Raw genomic sequence first — 19,851 nt, forward strand, 5'->3', positions numbered from 1 at the left:
CTCAGTTTACATAACATCTGACTAAATCTTTCTTACTGATTTTTACCGGAGCTAATGAAAATTAGTGGGAAGGAGTTTTAACGCCAGAGCACAATTTAATCATGTTTTCTCATTTATAAATAATCGGTGCTCATTAATCAACTTCACATAATTTCCCCTTTTGTTTTTTCTCTTTGAAAAGGAAAAGGGGATCAATTGAGTAACACTGAAGTTGCTGGCTCATGTACAAAAGATAGCTGCCCACTTTCAACACCTCAACCTGGTCCTGGTAAGTTTTTGTTATTTTACTTTTACTTTTGTAATTTTTACTCATAATAAACTGCTGAGTTGACATGATCAAAGTTTTTTTTGGTTTCATCGAGATGTGGTTGTGTATTTGACCTTTCCCACAGTAATCAGTTCATGAAAGGTTATCTCACACACACACACACACACACACACACACACACACACACACACACACACACACACACACACACACACACACACACACACACACACACACACACACACACACACACACACACACACACACACACACACACACACACACACAGCGAGTGCACACAGCGAGTGCACACAAAGAAACTTGATGAGGCAGAGGGGTGACTCACTCTCTTGTTTGTGTTCCCGCATCTCCCTCGATCACCTTTAAGGCCACACGTGATCTCGCATCACCTACCCCCTCTTTCTCCACAGCAGTCAAACTCTGCATGCCATTTTTATACTTAGAATAAAAGTACATTTTATGAGATATGAATAACAGTTTATTGAGGTTAAATTATTAATTTTTTCTCACATTTGAGGAGGGGAGTGAGTTGAAGGTATCCATCTGATCTATAGTCACATCATTATCAGCTGTTCCGCTCACAAGGTGTTTTATTATCAAAGTCAGCTGAGTGATAATTATCTGAAATAAGTCGGGCTGTTTTTCCTGAGCTTGAATTTGAGTGTCCTTAACATCTTTCACACATTCTTAGTTCAATTTAATGTCTTCAAGTTGTATTCAGATTAATGATTTGTACTCATGTTGAATATTTTGTGTAGATATTTAGAAGCCAATATTGCACATTTTTCCCTTCTTTCATGTTTCTAAGCATTTTGTCTCTATGTATGTCTCTGGTTATAGACGATGGGACGGAGCGGGTGTGCGACACTCTGCTCATGTGTATAATCACAGTTTTGAACCAGGGACTACGTAATGGAGGAGGCGTGGGAGACATCCTCCGGAGACCCTCCAAAGAGGTAATACGGCTTAAATATGAACATGAAGGAAGTGTTTCTACTTATAACAGAATCATTTTTTAATACCCCATGTCTCTTTTTAATGACTTGAACTATACATAAATTACTGCTACAGTAGCTTCTGTTTAAGATTAATTTAAGTGTAGGTGAAAGTTTAAATATGCACTCTTTTCACTTTTTTTTCCTGTAATCGCAACATCCAGGAGCCTCTGTTCGCGGCCCGGGTGGTTTACGACCTTCTGTTCTTCTTCATCGTTATCATCATCGTTCTTAACCTCATCTTTGGTGTTATCATCGACACCTTTGCTGACTTGAGAAGTGAAAAACAGAGGAAGGAGGAGATCCTGAAAACCACCTGTTTCATCTGTGGTGTGTACAGCTATGTGGTTCACCCAACTCTGTATGCACATGACAGTGAAGTATGTTTGGAATATCTTATGTTAAACCAAACAAATCTCTTGCAGGGTTGGAGAGAGACAAATTTGATAACAAGACGGTGTCCTTTGAGGAGCACATTAAATCCGAACACAACATGTGGCACTACCTTTACTTCCTGGTTCTGGTGAGGGTGAAGGATCCGACCGAGTATACCGGCCCTGAGAGCTACGTGGCCCAGATGATAGCGGTCAGTAAACAAAACAAACATGCAACACATCTTTTATTCCTCCTAAAAATGTGTTCCCACAAAGCTGCCTGATCATTAAAGCAGTTGATTTGTTTGCAAGTGTAAAAAGTAATATGAGACAGCACATTTTATCTAGATGACACACAAATACATAAAAACACCCAAATCACAGTTGTTTGTTTATTATTCCAGAAACATATGGACAAACAAACACTTTCTTTTCGCCCCTTAATTCATATTTTCTGGCCAGCCGCGGCAGACAGCATACAGATTGTCTCAGTGTTGGAGTCTTAAAGTTTTGCAGCTTTGCTCACTTTGCAGACTTGCGCAGTGTGCTAGAAATGCGTGAGGCTGTTCAGCAGACGAACGATTGAAAAATGAGACTGAGCCTCTAGCCTGTGCCAAGCATCCCAATTTATTCCCCCCCCCCCCCCCCCCCCCCGCCACTGGAGAGAGATGACTCCGTGCTCAGGTAGTCTTCACTGTGCTGAGCTCCTAACCTGCTGGGAGACAGTGTGGTTAAATAGTAATTAAACCCAGTCCTGCTCTATTATCATCAATGCACCAACTTGCTGCACTGACACACAGACAAGAAGTTGAAGGATGTAAGGGTAACTAAAGGTGTTGCCGTTAGGTTAATGGATTCAAATGAAGCCTCAGAGTACAATGGCACATTTTGTGATTAACATTTGGCCATGATGGGCATAAGAATGGCGGCGTGATAATGAGCAATTTGCATTATAAACAGGTGACAGACATTGAATTAATATGCATCAGCAGGTCTTCCAACAGGTCGCCTCTCTGATGCGGGGCCAAGGTATCACTGTGTGATGAGGCAATGATGAGTCAGCAAATTATACAAACAACTCCTACAGTGCTGCATAGCAGAAACACACACTGAGAGAAACATTGAACCCACGTTTGTTTCCATTTTGTTACTTAAAGTAGCAATTGTTTCTTTTTTATTGAAAGTGATCCTCATGAAATGGTGAAATTATTTTAAAGCCCCAGAATATCCTTAAAATAGTCGTCGTTGTTTTTGTATACAGGCTCTCATGTTGCAGGACATAAGAAAAACAGACTGAGGGCTTCTGCTAAAACCTCACCTGCTTGCAAGTTCATGTAAAAGCAATGTTATAGGTTAAAGCTTCAATACATCTTACCAAAAAAGAAAAATGTAAAGACGACCAATGATATAAAAACAGCATCCAACAAGGTTTATCCCAAATGTCAAATGCATTTGAATCATACATACATGGAATAGACTAGAAGTAACATGAACAATGAACTAAGCACCAAAGAAACCTCACCCGGCAGAAATACAATTTAATGTAAGTTGTTTAAATAGAGTTAAAATATACTTTATCTGGATATGCATCAAACTTTATGGACGTCAAGTAAGTGACAACAACTACGTACATGAGGCTGTTCATAATCTATTTATTCAATGTGCCAAACCTGAGTTCAGACTCTTAATAATCTCACACAGTGATTCTGGATGAAAGAAAGATTTGGTTCACTAGCAGAAGCTGTAATGTCAAAACTGTTGAATTAGAAAGTATAGGAGTCTGTGATGCTGCGCTGTCTGCCCTCTCCTAGCCGAGCCAGAAGTTCGTCTTTATAAAGCTCCGTCTTTATAAAGCTCCGTCTTTATAAAGCTCCGTCTTTATAAAGCGCCGTCTTTATAGTAATCTCCTGCAACACTGCACAGCAGTTTTTGGGCCGACTACACAACATGAAGCTACTGTCCTAATAAAAACTCTGCCCTCCCCTCCCCTCTCCTTGATGGAAAAGAGCTGAAACCCGATGACCTCAAGAAAACACACGCACACACACACACACACACACACACACACACACACACACACACACACACACACACACACACACACACACACACACACACACACACACACACACACACACACACACACACACACACACACACACACACACACACACACACACACACACACACACACACACACACACGCACACACGCACATTGACTAGAATAATGAGTGCATCTGGTAGGATAGAGTGATGTGGTGCCAAGCAAAAGAGTAGGATCGCGTTACACTGAGTGTCTGCTCTGGTGTGCTGTGCATGTGGATGGGAATTAGTGTGTGGGTGTTTGTGTGTAAAATGATGACAGCGACTACAGGCCTAGCAGGTACTGCAGCAGCCACAGCGCTGTTACATAAGCCTTCTCAAGTGGCCTGCTAATAGCTCAGCCCTGCCTGGCACGTGCTCTCCTGTCCCTTTCCCTCTCTAACACACACACACACAAAGAGTCACTGTCACGTCAGGAATCCTTCACTTACTTTAAACGGTGTCTGTAACAAAATAGCTACTATCTGAATAGAAAAGGTACTTGTTGTTGTCAGAGGGCAGATTTGGCTTCATAAAATGTAGTAGGACTGTGGCTCTTTAGAAACTACTCAGTTGAAGAGCGTGTGTGCGTGTGCGTGTGTGTGTGTGTGTGTGTGTGTGTGTGTGTGTGTGTGTGTGTGTGTGTGTGTGTGTGTGTGTGTGTGTGTGTGTGTGTGTGTGTGTGTGTGTGTGTGTGTGTGTGTGTGTGTGTGTGTGTGTGTGTGTGTGTGTGTGTGTGTGTGTGTGTGTGTGTGTGTGTGTGTGTGTGTGTGTGTGTGTGTGTGTGTGTGTGTGTGTGTGTGTGTGTGTGTGTGTGTGTGACTGACTGTGTTAAGTGATACTATCTGCTCATCTAGTAGACTCTCTGTGTCATTGCATCTCTTGACACTCTTCTTTATCTTTGTGGTTGTTCAGCGCTGTAAAGCTACAGTACGTCATTCAACAGCTCCGCTTCTTTAGGATTAACATTCTGACCCAAGTAAATAATGTGTGTTACTGTGGGCACAAACCAATAACGGAGAGCTAAAAGATTATGTTTGAAAAATCCCAAATATATTGTATTCAGGGTTTTAAGGTATAGGGAGGATATCATAAGCAGTACATTGATAACACCAGAGCTAAAGATAATCTACTACAAACACATTAATTCAAGTTTATTTACAAATAAAATGTTCTCCAAACTCTCTAAGACCATCACAACCTCCTGAGTTTGAGAATGCATGAAAAGAGAAAGCAAACTTCAGACATAGATTATACTAGAAAATGCATTTCCTGCTCAAAATATGTGCGAATGCTGTAAACCGTGTGCATTTGTTGCTGAAAATGAAGAAAAATATGAATATTTGATTAGTTGAATGGTCTCTGTAGCTGCTTTTAGCTACAGAAACCAAGTAAGTGTGTTGCTGAACTTAGCGGAGAAATGCAGAAAAGTGAAATGATTTGAATCAAAATTGTTACAGCTCAAATGCATTGCAATGACTTTGTTGGAAACTTGAAATTGATATGTTAAACTGGAAGAGTAGGACAAATAGTGAAGAAACTTAATATTTAAAAGAAAATGTTTTAAAAGGTATAAACAACAAAATGTATAGCCTCAACGTCCTGAAATAGCTGAATAAGTTAATAGTTGAATGGTTTATAGCTGAAAGTAGGCTGAAGGAGTTACATATCAGATGTACGTAGCAGTGAATTAATGTGTATTAAGAGAAGAAAATAAAGTAAAAAGGCTTTGAAAAGCATCAGAATATTTTAACTGCAAACTTTTGAACTAACTTGATGGCGAGTGATCTGTCGCCATGGTAACGGCATTTGATGAAACCCCATAATACGCTTAGATGTGTTGATGGCTGCATCGTTACCAAACCTGTGAAGTTCTGGGCCGTTTGGAGCATTTCCCCTGAAGTTATGAGACAACCGTGTTTCATGGTGAGCATTGTGTTGCCATGGCAACAACATTTGAAGAAATCTCAAAACTGTCACCTAGATGTCTTCACGGCTGGACTGTTGGCACACATGTGAAGTTTGAGTACACACTAATGTTAAAATCTGAAGAAGGCCTCTTTACCAAGCTCCAAACTAAGTTAAATATCTTAAAAAGTGTATATAGATGTATAAAGTGTATATAGATATGAAAAATCTGAAGAACAAGTGTTATAGCTGAGGTTCTTGTGATCATTTTAAAGTTGGAATGAAGTCCCTAGCTGAAAGTATGTGGAAGCAGAAGCATTTGGCGCAAGGTGTAGGTAAAAGAGGATTTGAGGGTTCCTCCCATTGAGTTACAGGTTAAAAAAGCTAAATATTTCAAAAGTATAAAGTATTTGGAAAAAGTTGAAAGTTTCCTATCATATGCTGAAAAGGCTAAATATTTTTGACATTTGAATGGTTTCTGTAGCTGAAAGTAGGCTGAAGTTATCGGACAGAAAAATATTGGTTGAAATAAGAAGAAGAAGAAGATATAAAGATTTGAAGAACTATAGTGGAATGCTTCTCCACAGCATTCACACTAAATATTCACAGGAGCGTTATTGTTTCAGCTTGTGGAATTTGACTTTGTATTTTTGTCGTCTGATGTTGTTGTCAGGTGTGTTTACAGCACAGACCTTAGATTTCTGGTTGGCACTGTAGCACTGTGCGGCTGAAGTACAGTACATAGCATGTACGTGGGGAAACACACCAGTGGTATGGCGACAGCATAGTGAGAAGCACATGAATGTCTGTAAATCCATGCTCACTGAGGTGTTCAAATGGATCAGTGAAGCAACACTAAAGCCTTGAGTCATTCAGTCAGTGCAGCACACAGTGGACTACTGTACAGTCTAATGAGCAGCAACAAGACGTGAGCAGGGTAGATCCAATTCTGTACAGTCACTGCTTAACTTCATATCATTAACACAGAGATGATGATTCAGCCGACATGAGTGACTGTAGTTCAAAAAAAGGATATTGTATTCCCCAGTAAGGATGTCTCTTAGGTCCCTTTTATTGAGTCGTTGAGGTTACTTAATTCATCAGTAATGGATAACATGAAAAAACATGCATCAATGATCCTCAGTTTTAGTGACGTTCAAGCTTTGCCTTTGAGTCAGCACAGCCTTTGCTGAGAAAAAGGAAACTTTTATATTTATTTGACTGCCCCCCCTGATGCCTGAGGCCCATATTAGCTTGAGATTCTCAGACGAGTTCTTATAGAATGACTCGATTCATACCGAGTTGCTCAGCAGTCATACTTAATCAGTCTAACTGCTTCGCCTTTAGTCAGGGAAGGAAAAAGTGACACAGTGTTTAAAGTGTTGACAATTACCAAAGGGCAGTAAAGATGAAGAGGACCTCTTTTTGCAGGGAAATCTGAGCAACATATACACATGTAAATACATGTTAACATTTACTTAGTTAGGTGATAACTGCAAAAGGGCCGAAGTGGCATCTTCACTAGAATTTCATCGTAAATCCACCCCACTGACAGTCTGGCTTTGATCCAGTAATGTTTGAAGTAACATCCCCTTTTTTTCTAGAAAAAAGCTCACGCTAAGGGTAAGCTTAGGGTCAGCTGCTTCATTAATGTAAACGGTTACAAAAGCAGTAGAAAACATGCACCTTATGAAAAGTGAAAGAAAGATTACCTAATTATAGTAGGTACAGATAAATGGTTAACTCCTTCACAACAATTATATGTGAATAAAAAAAAAAAAAATCGCCCCAACCTCCAGTTTTCAATTTTGAGCTGAACGCCAAGTTAGCAGGTGAACATTAGAATGTTAGTAAGCTAAAAGCACAGCTGAGCTTGACAGAGTGCAGCTGAAGTTGATGATTTGTAGCTGAAATGTACAATTTAGACCTGCACAGAAGATTAACTCCAATTTAAGCAACAAATTGCTTTACGTGTATCTGTTGCTTAAGATGCATTCATACTACGTGCTAGTTGAAAAGTAAAGTTTGAAGAAAAGCAAGGTTTTGTTCCAGGTTCTCATCTACTGCAAGCTTTTACAGTTGCTTAACAGTGCATTATATTCCTGTGCACAGTTTACTTAAATATGTAATACATACCTTCATTTTATTACCAAAAGCAGAATCTTTAATTTACTTTTACAATTTTCCAGATTATAAGAGTTTTTTAGTAGTCCGTTAGTAGTTATGTTCCGCTTATGAGATTTAAAGACAGTAAGTTTAGTTTGGAACACCAGTCCCATGATATGCCCCGCTGTTAAAGTGTGATAAACTCATGGATTAAGGAAACAAAAACAATAACCCCACCACCCCACCTTCTTCTCTCCCCACAGTATCTCCTCGTGTCCTCTTCTCTTTCCTTAGCGTCTCACATACTGATCAGTGTTTCTACCCCTGTAGTCTATTCTTATGTGTGAGTGGGTGGGAGAATACCTCACTCCTCCTACTGGGCTTAATGTGGTGCCAGTCAAATCCCATTCTCGGCACCTTTTTAAGTCATTTTTATTAGAAGAGCTGGCAAAGGAATATTACATAAGATCAGCTGGTGGCAGTCTGTCTCTGTGAAACCTATCTCTCTTTCTAGAGCATGTGTGTTTTAACACACACTCTTGCTCTCAGGCTGTTATGTACATACATATCCATGCAGATGCACGCCAACAGTACACACACCCACACATGTACAAACACAGACGCACTTAAGTCTATTATATAACGCCATAGGTTTGTTTGGCTCACAGTGTTCTCATGGCATTGCGGCAGATGATTTTCTCTCTCCCCTGACCTGATGGAAATACAGACAAACTGAAAGTCTCAGTTTTTTACATGATGGCATGAACACACACACATATTAATAAGACTATACTCCCAGTTGTGTCCTTGATAGACAGCAGTGACTCACTCCTGCATCAACAGTGTGCTTGGAGTGGGTGAGAATTGAAATGCCAGTAACTGCTCATTTAGTGACTGCTATCCCCAAGCATCCCTAAGCAGACAGCAGTGCTGCTTGAAACACTTTACACCGTCAAGTACGAAACAGAGAGCAGCAGCCATTCTGATGAAATGATTAATATTAAACCCCCACACCTGCCTCTAATTACCAATCCCTGTCTGTTTACTGTCCTCCTGCACACTGTCTTTAGCTTCGTAATGCTCCCTTCACGTCAATGCAAATCCTCCTTGCTGTTGTCGGTGCCAACATGCTGTTGCCGCCGCCTCTCTGACCTTCTGAGTCAGCTTTAATTCAGCCCTTCTCTGACTTTCCCCTTACTGCTGCTTCTCTCAAATCCCATCTCTCTCTCTCTCCCCCCAGGAGAAGAACTTGGAGTGGTTCCCCCGCATGAGAGCCATTTCTCTGGTGAGCAGCGAAGGAGACAACGAGCAGAATGAGATGCGCTCTCTGCAGGACAAACTGGACGGCACTGTCACTCTGGTGTCTCAGCTGTCTGGCCAGCTGGCTGAGCTAAAGGAGCAGGTACAGTGCCACTTCAGCACACCTTTTCAAGCTGCGGGGGAAAAAGTCTTCCTGTCTCATAGTAACACAATGTTTTCCACCTGCTATCTGACCTTGAAACACCTGCAGGGCAAGAGATCACATTTGAAGAGACATGCAATGAATATCTTTACTTAGCTCAGTAACCTAGATGGATAATATCCGACCCTTGATGCTCCTCAATGCAGCACGATAGGTGATTATCACGCCAGAGATCAACGCCACTGATTGTCGCCGCTGAGCCTCTGGCTGTTGGGATGACTAGCTCTGCTGCTGCAGTGTGACTGCTCACTCCCATCACCTGCCTCCCCTGCATGTGATTCCAGTCACAGGCCTGCGCTTGTTCCTCTCCTTCCAGATGTGTGAGAACAGCTCCTACTGGGGAAGGATCACACTCCGATAAACAAAATAACAACCTCTGTTGGCCTCAGCAGGCAGCTCAGTCAGTCACACCTCGCTGCTGCCTGGGATCCTCGGGTTGCTCTTGTAACAACTAAGTATGTGTGCAGATGAAGTGCCCTTGAGCAAGACACTGACACCTTATCTTAATCTGTAGCTTCTGAAGCCCATTTATTATTCCAACCTTGCTTTAGCGGTGTTTACTGACCAATATGTAGTCATGGGTTTAGCAAGGAAGGCACTCCTCCTCTTTGGTTAACACAAGTTTTCAGAGGTGAGAGAGAGTCTGCAGGCCAAACCGCTGCTCTGCAGTCACAAGGCGAGGCCTGAAGGTCTCACACCAGCTCAACTCAAACTGTTTCTGACTGGGAGGAAAGTACTCCTGCAGCTCCTCCCTCATTACAACCTCTGCTGACCTCAGGTCTTTACACTCTCACAGCTCAGAATGTGAGTGTGCTGCTCTTTGATTGTGTGGGTTTAAGGGTTCTGCACAGCGTGATGGATTCACTTGCATTTCAAGTTTAGGGTGGACAAAATCAGTGGCCTTCATTTATGATGTCAGCACTGTAACCGCCGCAAATGCGATGAATGTGAGATACCAGCCGCTTATGATTAGTGAAACTTCCTCACAACACTTATACAGCAGCCAATAGTGTCCTCTTATTTAGTTTAAAAAAGGACATTAGTTTCCAGTCCAACAGTGATTGAATGAAGCAATTAATGAACCACCATGGAGAGGAAATATCTCTTCTATATTAGTCCAATGTTAAAAAGGTTATTTGAAATGAATGGTTAAATCCTCACAAAGTAATTGTTTGCAGTGTTTGAAATTACTGTGCGACTCTTTTTGCCATCCAATAATTTTTGTAACACTAATTGAGTTTTAGTTCTTTATTTAATGAGCCAAATATGATTTTTGTATTGTCTAACTGAATTATTCTCATTTTACCTGCACTCATAGCTTACAAAGATAAATGCTCCCCCTGGAATGTAATAATGATGTGTGAACATAGTGGGAACATTGTGTTTTGCATAATAAAGTGCCCACGTGAACAAAAATAACACAAATACAGGTTTGCATATCATGTGTAGGCAACATGCAGAGTAAAAGCCTCTCAAGCTTGTTGTTTTTTCATCTCTCCATAGATGACAGAACAGAGGAAGAACAAGCAGAGGCTCGGGTTCCTGGGTCCTCCTCAGCCCAACCATCACACAAATGCCCACTGAGGGGCTCAAGGCTCAAACAGGACACACACACTTCAGCCTAAAGAACGATACGTGTGCTCAGATTATTGAAGAGAAAAAGCAATAGGGCCGGAAGTGTTGACACATCATTTTTGACATAGTGTCTTTTCTATGAAACAATGACTGTCTTATGGGATACAAACTGTGCCTTATGTGCTCACTCTGCTGCTAGCAGCGGGCTTTACTGGCCGTGTACACACCCTCGTACAGAGGAGCTCTGTCAATGATTGGCCAGCCGCAGCACACATCTGCCAGTGCTGTGTTATTGTGCCAGACAGAGGTCGAGGGAAATGTTAAGGTAAGGTTAATGGTTAAGTGCTGTTAGGTCTGCGGACGATCACATCTCATTCCTCGACTGTCCACTGACAGTGTGATGTGTCAGAAAGGGGACAGATAGGCTGCACCCTCTGTGATTGGAGGTGTTTGAGGAACTGCTTTGTTATGCCGTCAGGGGAAGAGTGTGTGTGCAAACATTAAGTATTCTTCCCTTTACCTTTTTAGTTTTCTGATGGTATTTATGAGAATATTTACGGTTCATTACTGGAGTATTATTTTTGCCTTTTGAAAAAGTATGATGCTGCCTCACTCATTAACTTTTCTTAACAGTAAATTGCAACTGCTGAAAGTGCACTTTTTAAAGAAGAAAAGTGCTAAAAATGTAAGCCTTTAACTGGAACTTTTGGTTAGTTGGGTTGGGGTATTTTTTGCATGCTCTGTTCTGTGGTAAAAATGCATTTGCTGCACATTTCAGTTGCCTTGTTTTTAAATAGATTTCTACAGAGTATATCAATAACTTAATGTGAATTAAAAATAATTATTACCTTTGCAGAACTTACTTGAAAATTATTTTTTAAATCTTATATTGGTACATAATGTAGTACTGACTGAAGATGGGGAGCTTACAGTTCTTTGTTACAAATGAACATACTTATTTCTAAGAGATGTCAGCTAATACTGTAATATTTACTGGATTTGCTCCTGTGTTCGTCTTCTACTTTTTCTTAAAACTTTCATTTTTTAGCGTAAATCATGCTCACAGGTGTCTTGGACTGCAACTGATTGTTACGTCTGAACTTGTTTTTTTAACTGGCACTAACTAATGGCAGATATAAGTGAGCTCTCGATGGTGACTGTGCTACGACACTTTTGGTTTAAACAAGTGTATAGAAAAATGTATTTTATGTGTTTGGATGTTGTAATAAATTTGTAACAAAATGATTCAATGTGCTTTGAGTCTGCTTATTTTCTAACAGAGTTGTGCCTCAGTCCTGGTTGTTGTTGAGGATGAATGAGCGCTCCCCTTGACCCCCGTTGCACCCACCCACACACACACTCCATAAAGGCAGCGCAGGACAGAGTCAAAGGCTGTCCTCATTCAGACAGGATCAGGTTTCAGCGAATGCAGCCAGGGTAGTCATCTAATATTAAAGTTATCAGATTCTCTGCACATGCCGTCACTGTGCTGCTTTTGTTAAGCTGCTCTTGGCATTTACTTGCAGTTAATTAACAGCAGATATGATGGACAGAGAAACCCGACTCTGGAATTTAACCTTTGTTTTTTGATCAGTCCGTTATCCAAGTGTAACATTGTTTTTCACTTGAATTAAAGTAATCTTTATACAGAAATAAGAGATTGTGCATGTTTGACAGCTATACAGTAGCCACGGCTAAAAGTACTTGATTATGGCTAACACAGATAGCCATGGTAGTTAAATTAAACATCTAGCTTCAGCTGAGCAACCACACATATGATGTTAATAAAGAATTATTGTTACATTCTCTGCTTTATTATATTGAATAAAGTCAACTATTAGGGGAGAAGGGGGTAAGTTGAGCCAGTGGGTAAATTGAACCACCCCCTGTAACCAGGCAACGCCTTATAGTTGTAATCAAGTGACCAGAAATTATGCAAGCTCCACCCATTTCTCATCGCCTGTGAAAGAGAGATACTCATTGTGGTCTGGTAAGTAAACATTTTACAAAAAAACGTTTTTTGCTTGTCAAAGTAAATGTTCTAGATGTCAGCTATATCGGCTGTCATGTCAACAAAAAAGTATCCAGGTCTAAACACATACATTGTATGTTGATGTGTTGGAAGTGTATTAAACCATGTGAATCATTAAGCTAAAGATGACTCTGAATTTTAATGCTAGGCTATTTTTTCTAAAATGGTGGCTATGGGGTAAAGTGAACCATGGGCCTTGGGGTAAGTCGAGACAGTTTTTCAATGGAGAAATGAATGAAATTAGGCCAAGTTGATAATAAGAGCTCATTGTAGGCTACATTTAAAGTTGAATTTACCCTGTGTTTGATTGGTAAGATGTATGACATATCACCATTTGTATGATTACTTTTCCTTTTAACATGTAAAAACAAATCAATCAATTCAATCGAAATGTATATTCAAAATATTTGAAAAACTAAGCTTGTATTTGGTTTGTTATTTATTGTTTACAGTTACCTTTAAGATGTGTTGTAGGTATGCCCAGGTTTGAACAGTGGTTCCTGACCTGGATCAACTTGCCCCTACACTGAGGCAAGTTGAGCCACAATACTTCTTTTTTTTTTAGAAGTAATATTTTCACTGCCCTTGATCAAATATTAATTATTATCATTGCCACTGATAGGAGACATCCTGAATTATAGGTGTGTGTTTTCATTTTTACTATGTGTCGTTTCTCCTTGCTTAGAGGACAGCATAACTAAAAAATGGCTCAACTTACCCCACTCTCCCCAATGCCCTAAAACAAATAAATCACTTGCCTTAATCAAGAATTGCTCCTCAACCAAAAGGCACATTTCTGGTCTCCAAGATTGAAGCATTGTGAATCCACTGTAGACACACCAATGTGTCTACAATAAAGGTAAACAAGGCTTTAACCTCACCTTGTATGATTTCAATTAGCTTTATATCTTAGTCTCCTTGGATAAGGATGCAACTGAATTTCCACTAAAAGGCTCTAGTCATGTTGACTGTTTAATTTAAAACAATGCATTTCAATAGCCGGGCCATTCCTATAAGAAAAAATGTTTTGGTCAAGCTCAGCATATTATGTTTAAATAATTGTGACCTAATAATCGGATGCAAACGAGGCAAAACGTCCACCCTGTTACAGACATTCTCATGTCTGTTAAAAAGTGTTTTGACTACACAATCATTATAAATGTTAATTATCTAACAGCTGAAATGTTCTTTACTTAACCTCTCAAAAATCATTTAACAAAACATTTTTTAAAAGCATTATTTAGAAAATACTTGTTCTATTTTGAGGCACAATGTAAGTTTAACCCATTTGTTTTAGAATAAAAAATTATTTAAATGGGATGTGGCCGCATGTTTTAGTAAATATATTTTTTCAAATCATTCCCTGCAAAGGACTACAAAGACATGGGTAATATTTGTTCATTTAATTTAATTATAATAAAAAGACACACAGGTAACAGGGTGGACACAAGAGAAACAGGACGTAACAGGGGGGACTTCACATCAGTGAATACAATAACATATTTAGTTAAGAGCATAAATCCTTAAATATTACATTTAATTAATGGTGTTAAAATGTTATATTATATATTATTCAATTACATTTCATTTGACCAAGATTACTAACAATAATTATTATAATTACCAATAACAGCTTACCCGCCCCGCATCCCCCAGGCCCTGAAAAATACACACACACTCCAAATTTCAACCATAAAAGTCCACCCAATACAATATTCATGAACATATTCAACAGTTAATAGATATACAAATATTTAATTAAGAACATAAATCTGTAAACAATACATTTAATTAATGGGGTTAAAAATGTTATGTTACATATTATTTAATTACATTTCATTTTACCAAGATTACTAAAAATAATAATTATAATTAACAATAACAGCCCACCCGCCCCGCATCCCCCAGGCCCTGACAAATACACACATACTCCAAACTTCAACCATAAAAGTCCACCCAATACAATATTCATGAACATATTCAACAGTTAATACATGTAGTACAACACTCGCCATCTATACATCAACCATCTATTCCATTAGCCAGCAACCCAGGTGGTTCTCTAAGAAATTCCAAACAGACTTTTCCAGCTGGACAATTTGGTCATCTCTGTACCAACTTACGTCTTCTCGTGGACTGGGTCAGCAAAATGTGTTAATGCCGTTCCTATGCAAACACTTTATCTTCAAGTCTTCTTCCACCTCCAGGATGATTCCTGGGAAAGGTTCACCATCATACTTAATGATGCACCACTGCCCAATTTCTTCTTTAGTGAGGACTTCAGGCCGGGTTTGTTCTCTGGGGCATTCTGGAATCGGCTCTTCTACCAAGCTCACCTCCTTCAGCCCATAGCACGGACAATACAGTTTGCCCTTGTCAGCCTGGCAAAGACAGGTTATGTCCCTGTATTTGATAATCCCTGGAGAGAGGCAAATGACTTGGTGTATTTTCATTGTTCCTTTCACAGGCACAAGCTGCCGGCCATCCAACATTTTCTGCCCTTTTTTCTCAACTTCTTCTTCTCCCACGAGAAAAAGCTTCACTGAAGTGCCCGACTTCTTTAATTGGTGGAACATGGTTTCCGCATTGGGGATATCTTCTCCATGTTGGACAATTCTGTCAGCAGATCTTTTAAGGGTACCCCCAACAACATCTGGAGCACCCTTTCCATGGCTGGCCTCAAAAAAGTTCCAGCTGACGTCTTGAAAGCTTTTTTTGAACTGCTCTTGAGATAGTAGGTAAAAGTTACCCTTCTGTTTGTACTGAGTTGCTGGGCCGTCACTGAAAACATGCAGGCGATTGATATCAGGGTGTCTCTCCCTCACCATGTCCAAAACAGGGTCAAGATGGGCCCAGATGGCTGGGGGATCGTGGCGTCTGGAAGGTGAAATGGTGGTGAAAGTCACTGGAGACAGTTCCACTGCTGTGTGAAGCACTCCAGTGTGCAGGGTTGCTTGCTGGTGTTAACATACAAAATGGACAGATTGAATTTCCTTACAGTACTTACAGGAGTAATTTTCACTGAAATCTACATGAATTAGATATTCATTGCTCCTCAAGTTTTCCCTAAGTTGTCTATAGGCTCCATACTGCCACTGAATGTTAAATAGTTGCCTTCTAAATCTGAACAGTCGGTCATGAAAGTCACATGCAAGTCCATCCTCTGTTGTCATCACATTTTTCTTAACAGTGATTGTTGACCTTTTCCCTGGCTCCTCTCCATTATTGATGTTGGCTTCCAAAGACCACTGGGTAATACCTATCTCTATATTTTCAGGAGCTCTCAGCATTTTATGTGTTGTGTAAACACAGTCTTTACACTTGCCGTATGCACAGAGTTTGGATTTTGGATTGCACATGGTTGCATCTACCATATCCTCAATATTTTTTGTAGCTGACATACCTTGGCTGTTTAGAGTGTTGGCCATGAACTGTAAGTTCTCATGAGTTTTACACTGACAGGTTTCTCGATCAGCTTCTGTTGGCACCACAACCCAAAATGGTCTCAAGGTGCAGAAACACGAGTAAGAGACCCGATGTTGATGTTCAGAAAGGAACTTCTGATGCAGACTTCTCATCGTGTCAGTTAGCAAACGTTTTTGATTTTTCGTCTTCTTTTGAGTGACAGTTTGTTTTCGTCCCGTTGTCATCCGGCTGACGTCATCTCTCAAATAGAAGCTTTTACTTTTGCTTTGCATTCAGCAGGTAATCTGTTGCTCACTTTTCTTTCAAATGTCAACAGCCCTCCATCTGGTCTTTTACCTCGCTTTTTTGAAAAGCCAAGAATTTTCTCTACATCCCTCTGCAGCCTGTATTTCTTTATAATCTTTCCTATTGCTGTTTTAGCAATTATTTGTTTCTCTCGTTCCTTCCGGGTGTTTTTGTATTTATTTCTGATGTCTTCAATTATGGCTTCCTGCAATAACAATCTTTTTCTAATTGTGTCCTTAACTATTTGATTGCGAAGCAGGTAATTCACCGTGGACCGAGGGTTTATTTTCTCCCCAGCCAAACGCTGGTCTCTCTTTTTGTATTTGTAATTTTTTCTAATTTCTCTCTTCGATGTGGCCTCTAGTTTTTCTATCTGGTTCTGGAGCTTCCTTCTCCCCCCTCTGACATTGCTCCATCCAACAACATATTGCCTATAACACAGGAAGTTTTTTAAAAGTTTATTGTCACAATTTACAATCACTGAAACACAAAATTGTTTCTGAATACAACATTAATGGACCATTACTCATATCAAAGGTAGTTTTGCTTTATCATACAAGATCATTCAAATCCAGATACACACAATCTGCAAAGCATTTAACCCTCAACTTTATTCTAACCTTGAGGGCCCTTGTTGTGCTGCATTGTCTCGACTTCGAGGTGGAGTGGTCATTACGCTGGCTCTTGCTTTATCCCTAAGCTTTTTCTTCTTTTCTTGCCACTTCTTTCTCTGTACTCTCCTTTCTCTTTCACTGAGGTCTGACACTTTCTTTTTTTCCCCTTCTTCTCTGTCTTTCTTCCACTTTTCCTTCTCTTTATCCAGGTACTGCTGCCTTCTTTCATTGTCTGAATCCCTTCGTGCCGTGTAGCGTCGCTGCTTTTCTGCATTAGACAACGCTGCCATTTCCTGATAAATACATTCATACCATTATATATATCATATAATTTAAGACTATATATAACATATATGCATATTAAACAAACAATACATAACAATACATGCTGGAAATAGTTAATCATCTAGCCTTTTAACAACCCCTTACTGTAAGTCCACCCTGTTACTGTGAAAAATAGTAACAGGGTGGATGGTAACAGGGTGGACATTTTATGCTAAACTTGGCTATTGCTACATGTGTGATGATAATCAAGCTAGCACTTGTGCCAACAGAGAAAGATATTTGATAGATATATTCACATTTTTTTCTAACTGTAAACATTTTGATCAGTTTCCACAAAAAAATAGCATAACAGGGTGGAAATGTATGTTATGCTTTACCGCAACAGTTAAGTTTGTTAAAAACATTTTAAAAAATCGTTGAAGGAAGAGTGCATACTTACTCTGCTTCTTGAAGATGATTTTCCCGCTCAAAATGTATCCTTCTTCTTGAGTCATACAAATAGTAGAATAGTAAAGGGGCGTGTCTAGAGGGATTCAAATCAGAGTAACAGGGGGGACATTAAAACAGGGGACACACACTTTTTTAAAAACTTTAATCAATAAAAATGAATTACCAACAATTTTAATTTGGTGAGGAATATTAATAAAAGTGTTATACAACAGCGACAAAAATGTAGAATTTGTTTGTATTTGTTTGATTTCTTTGTTTATATCTGTTAGAGAAGTTGAGCAAACATAATTTGGGACACAGCAATTTGGCCTACTTGTGCTAAAATCAGAGTAATTATTTAGCATTTTGAATATCCTAGGTAAATAACATTGATGTTTTATAGTAGAGAGGAATAAACATGTAAAACCAAGCTTTTAAAAATAAGCATTTTACATTTTAAATGCAAAATATATGATATAATGTGTTGGGGACCTAAATGGCACCGAATGCTAGGAATGACCCAGCCATGTTACAATGTCACAATTCTCCCAAAAAATAAACAGAGAATCACTTACAAAATACATATGTACAAATATAAACTTATGAGCTTCACCATACACACACAGGCAGATAAACAAAGGCCAGGCCCGACAGTCCTTTGAGGAATCCACCGATTCGTCACAAAATAAACAAATTAAATAAAACCACCAGGAAGCGTCACTCAAACTTGACCGTCTCGTCGCGATCACTGCGACTTCCCGTCAGCACACACTTGACCCTAGAACCGTGAGTAACCAACTAATTTTACCATTTGCTGGCAAATAAATATATTGTGCCTAGCGCGAAACACTGTGGGCAGACCATGTTGAAAGTTTAGGTGCATTAAAAAATGGGAGTTTTCAGTTTCCTGCTATACCAAACATGTTATTGTAACTGACGACTTAACTATCCTGGATCTTGTAAACACAACTTGCTCCTCACGTATTTACTTATAACACTTTACAATTAAATCCGTCTTAATTAGACTGCTTGGACAACATACAGATTGATTACAGAAAGCTGAAGACCCCATTAGGTTCCAGGTTTCAAAACAATAGGTCTCTCACATGCATATTTAGCAAAAATAGACCACAATTAATCACAACTTTTTGTATCTGCATCTGACTAGAGCTGGAGGTGTAGACCTACATGAGAAAGAAAAGGTTGGGAACCACTGTTTTAGAACATGTCAAAACCGAAAGCACTTGTTGAGTGCTCCTGTCTATTAAAAAAGCTGCTTTTCCTTTGTGTTGCAGTTTGTATAAGTAATGCAATAACTTTTTAGTTGCGAAACTTTTAATTGGCCTATATTTAATCCTTTCATGCGCGTATCCTTTCACCTTGTTGTTTGGCCTAATGTAGTACTCGGTAGCCTACCATAATGTGGAAATTGATCATTAATAACAGTGGCTTGTTGATTTTCCTGTATGTCCGTGCTTTTGTAACATATTTGTAATGATATACGCATCACAAAATAGCCTTAACTGGTCATTTATCCTGTCCTGTCATTTACCCACTACAGAGAGGCCCATCCTTCTTGGCTCTAGTTCACTGTTTACGCTGGCAGGCCTGTATTTGCTCCTGCTGCCTGTGACAGCCATTAAAATTAGCTCACACAGTGCCATAATGGTGAGCAGCTGTCATGCGTAGACAAGAAGGGTAAAGTGCAAAACTGGAATGTATTGGACTCACAGACAGAAAGGAGGGGAGAGGATGGTACACAGATCGTCATTACTGTCTCGCAACCGTTTTATTTCCATGCTGTGATGCCATACAAACTGCTTCCGTCTGCACAGTTCCTAAAACATATTTTTTTGATGTTCTAAATCATTGAGCAAAAACATTGAACATTGTGATCCACTTATCAAAGGACATTTTAAATTACTTTTAGGGTTGGGCTTAGAATAATAACATAAGATGGTCTGCTTCATTTCATTCTCTCAGTACA

General features: G+C 39.6%; 1 protein-coding gene across 3 annotated transcripts in view; it reads left to right on the plus strand.

The window, feature by feature from the left end:
- itpr2 (inositol 1,4,5-trisphosphate receptor, type 2) overlaps positions 1–12,038 on the plus strand; it is a 59,922-nt gene extending 47,884 nt beyond the window's left edge. For all 3 annotated transcript variants that reach the window (XM_079681477.1, XM_079681476.1, XM_079681478.1), the window contains 6 exons: positions 182–268; positions 1,130–1,245; positions 1,449–1,614; positions 1,710–1,870; positions 8,997–9,158; positions 10,722–12,038. In XM_079681477.1, coding sequence (XP_079537603.1) covers positions 182–268; positions 1,130–1,245; positions 1,449–1,614; positions 1,710–1,870; positions 8,997–9,158; positions 10,722–10,802 — 773 coding nt within the window. In that variant the 3' untranslated portion in view covers positions 10,803–12,038. The remainder of the gene's footprint in view (positions 1–181; positions 269–1,129; positions 1,246–1,448; positions 1,615–1,709; positions 1,871–8,996; positions 9,159–10,721) is intronic.
- The last annotated feature ends 7,813 nt before the right edge of the window (positions 12,039–19,851 follow it).

Source organism: Notothenia rossii, assembly GCF_949606895.1.
Source record: "Notothenia rossii genome assembly, chromosome: 5".
NCBI lineage: Eukaryota > Metazoa > Chordata > Actinopteri > Perciformes > Nototheniidae > Notothenia > Notothenia rossii.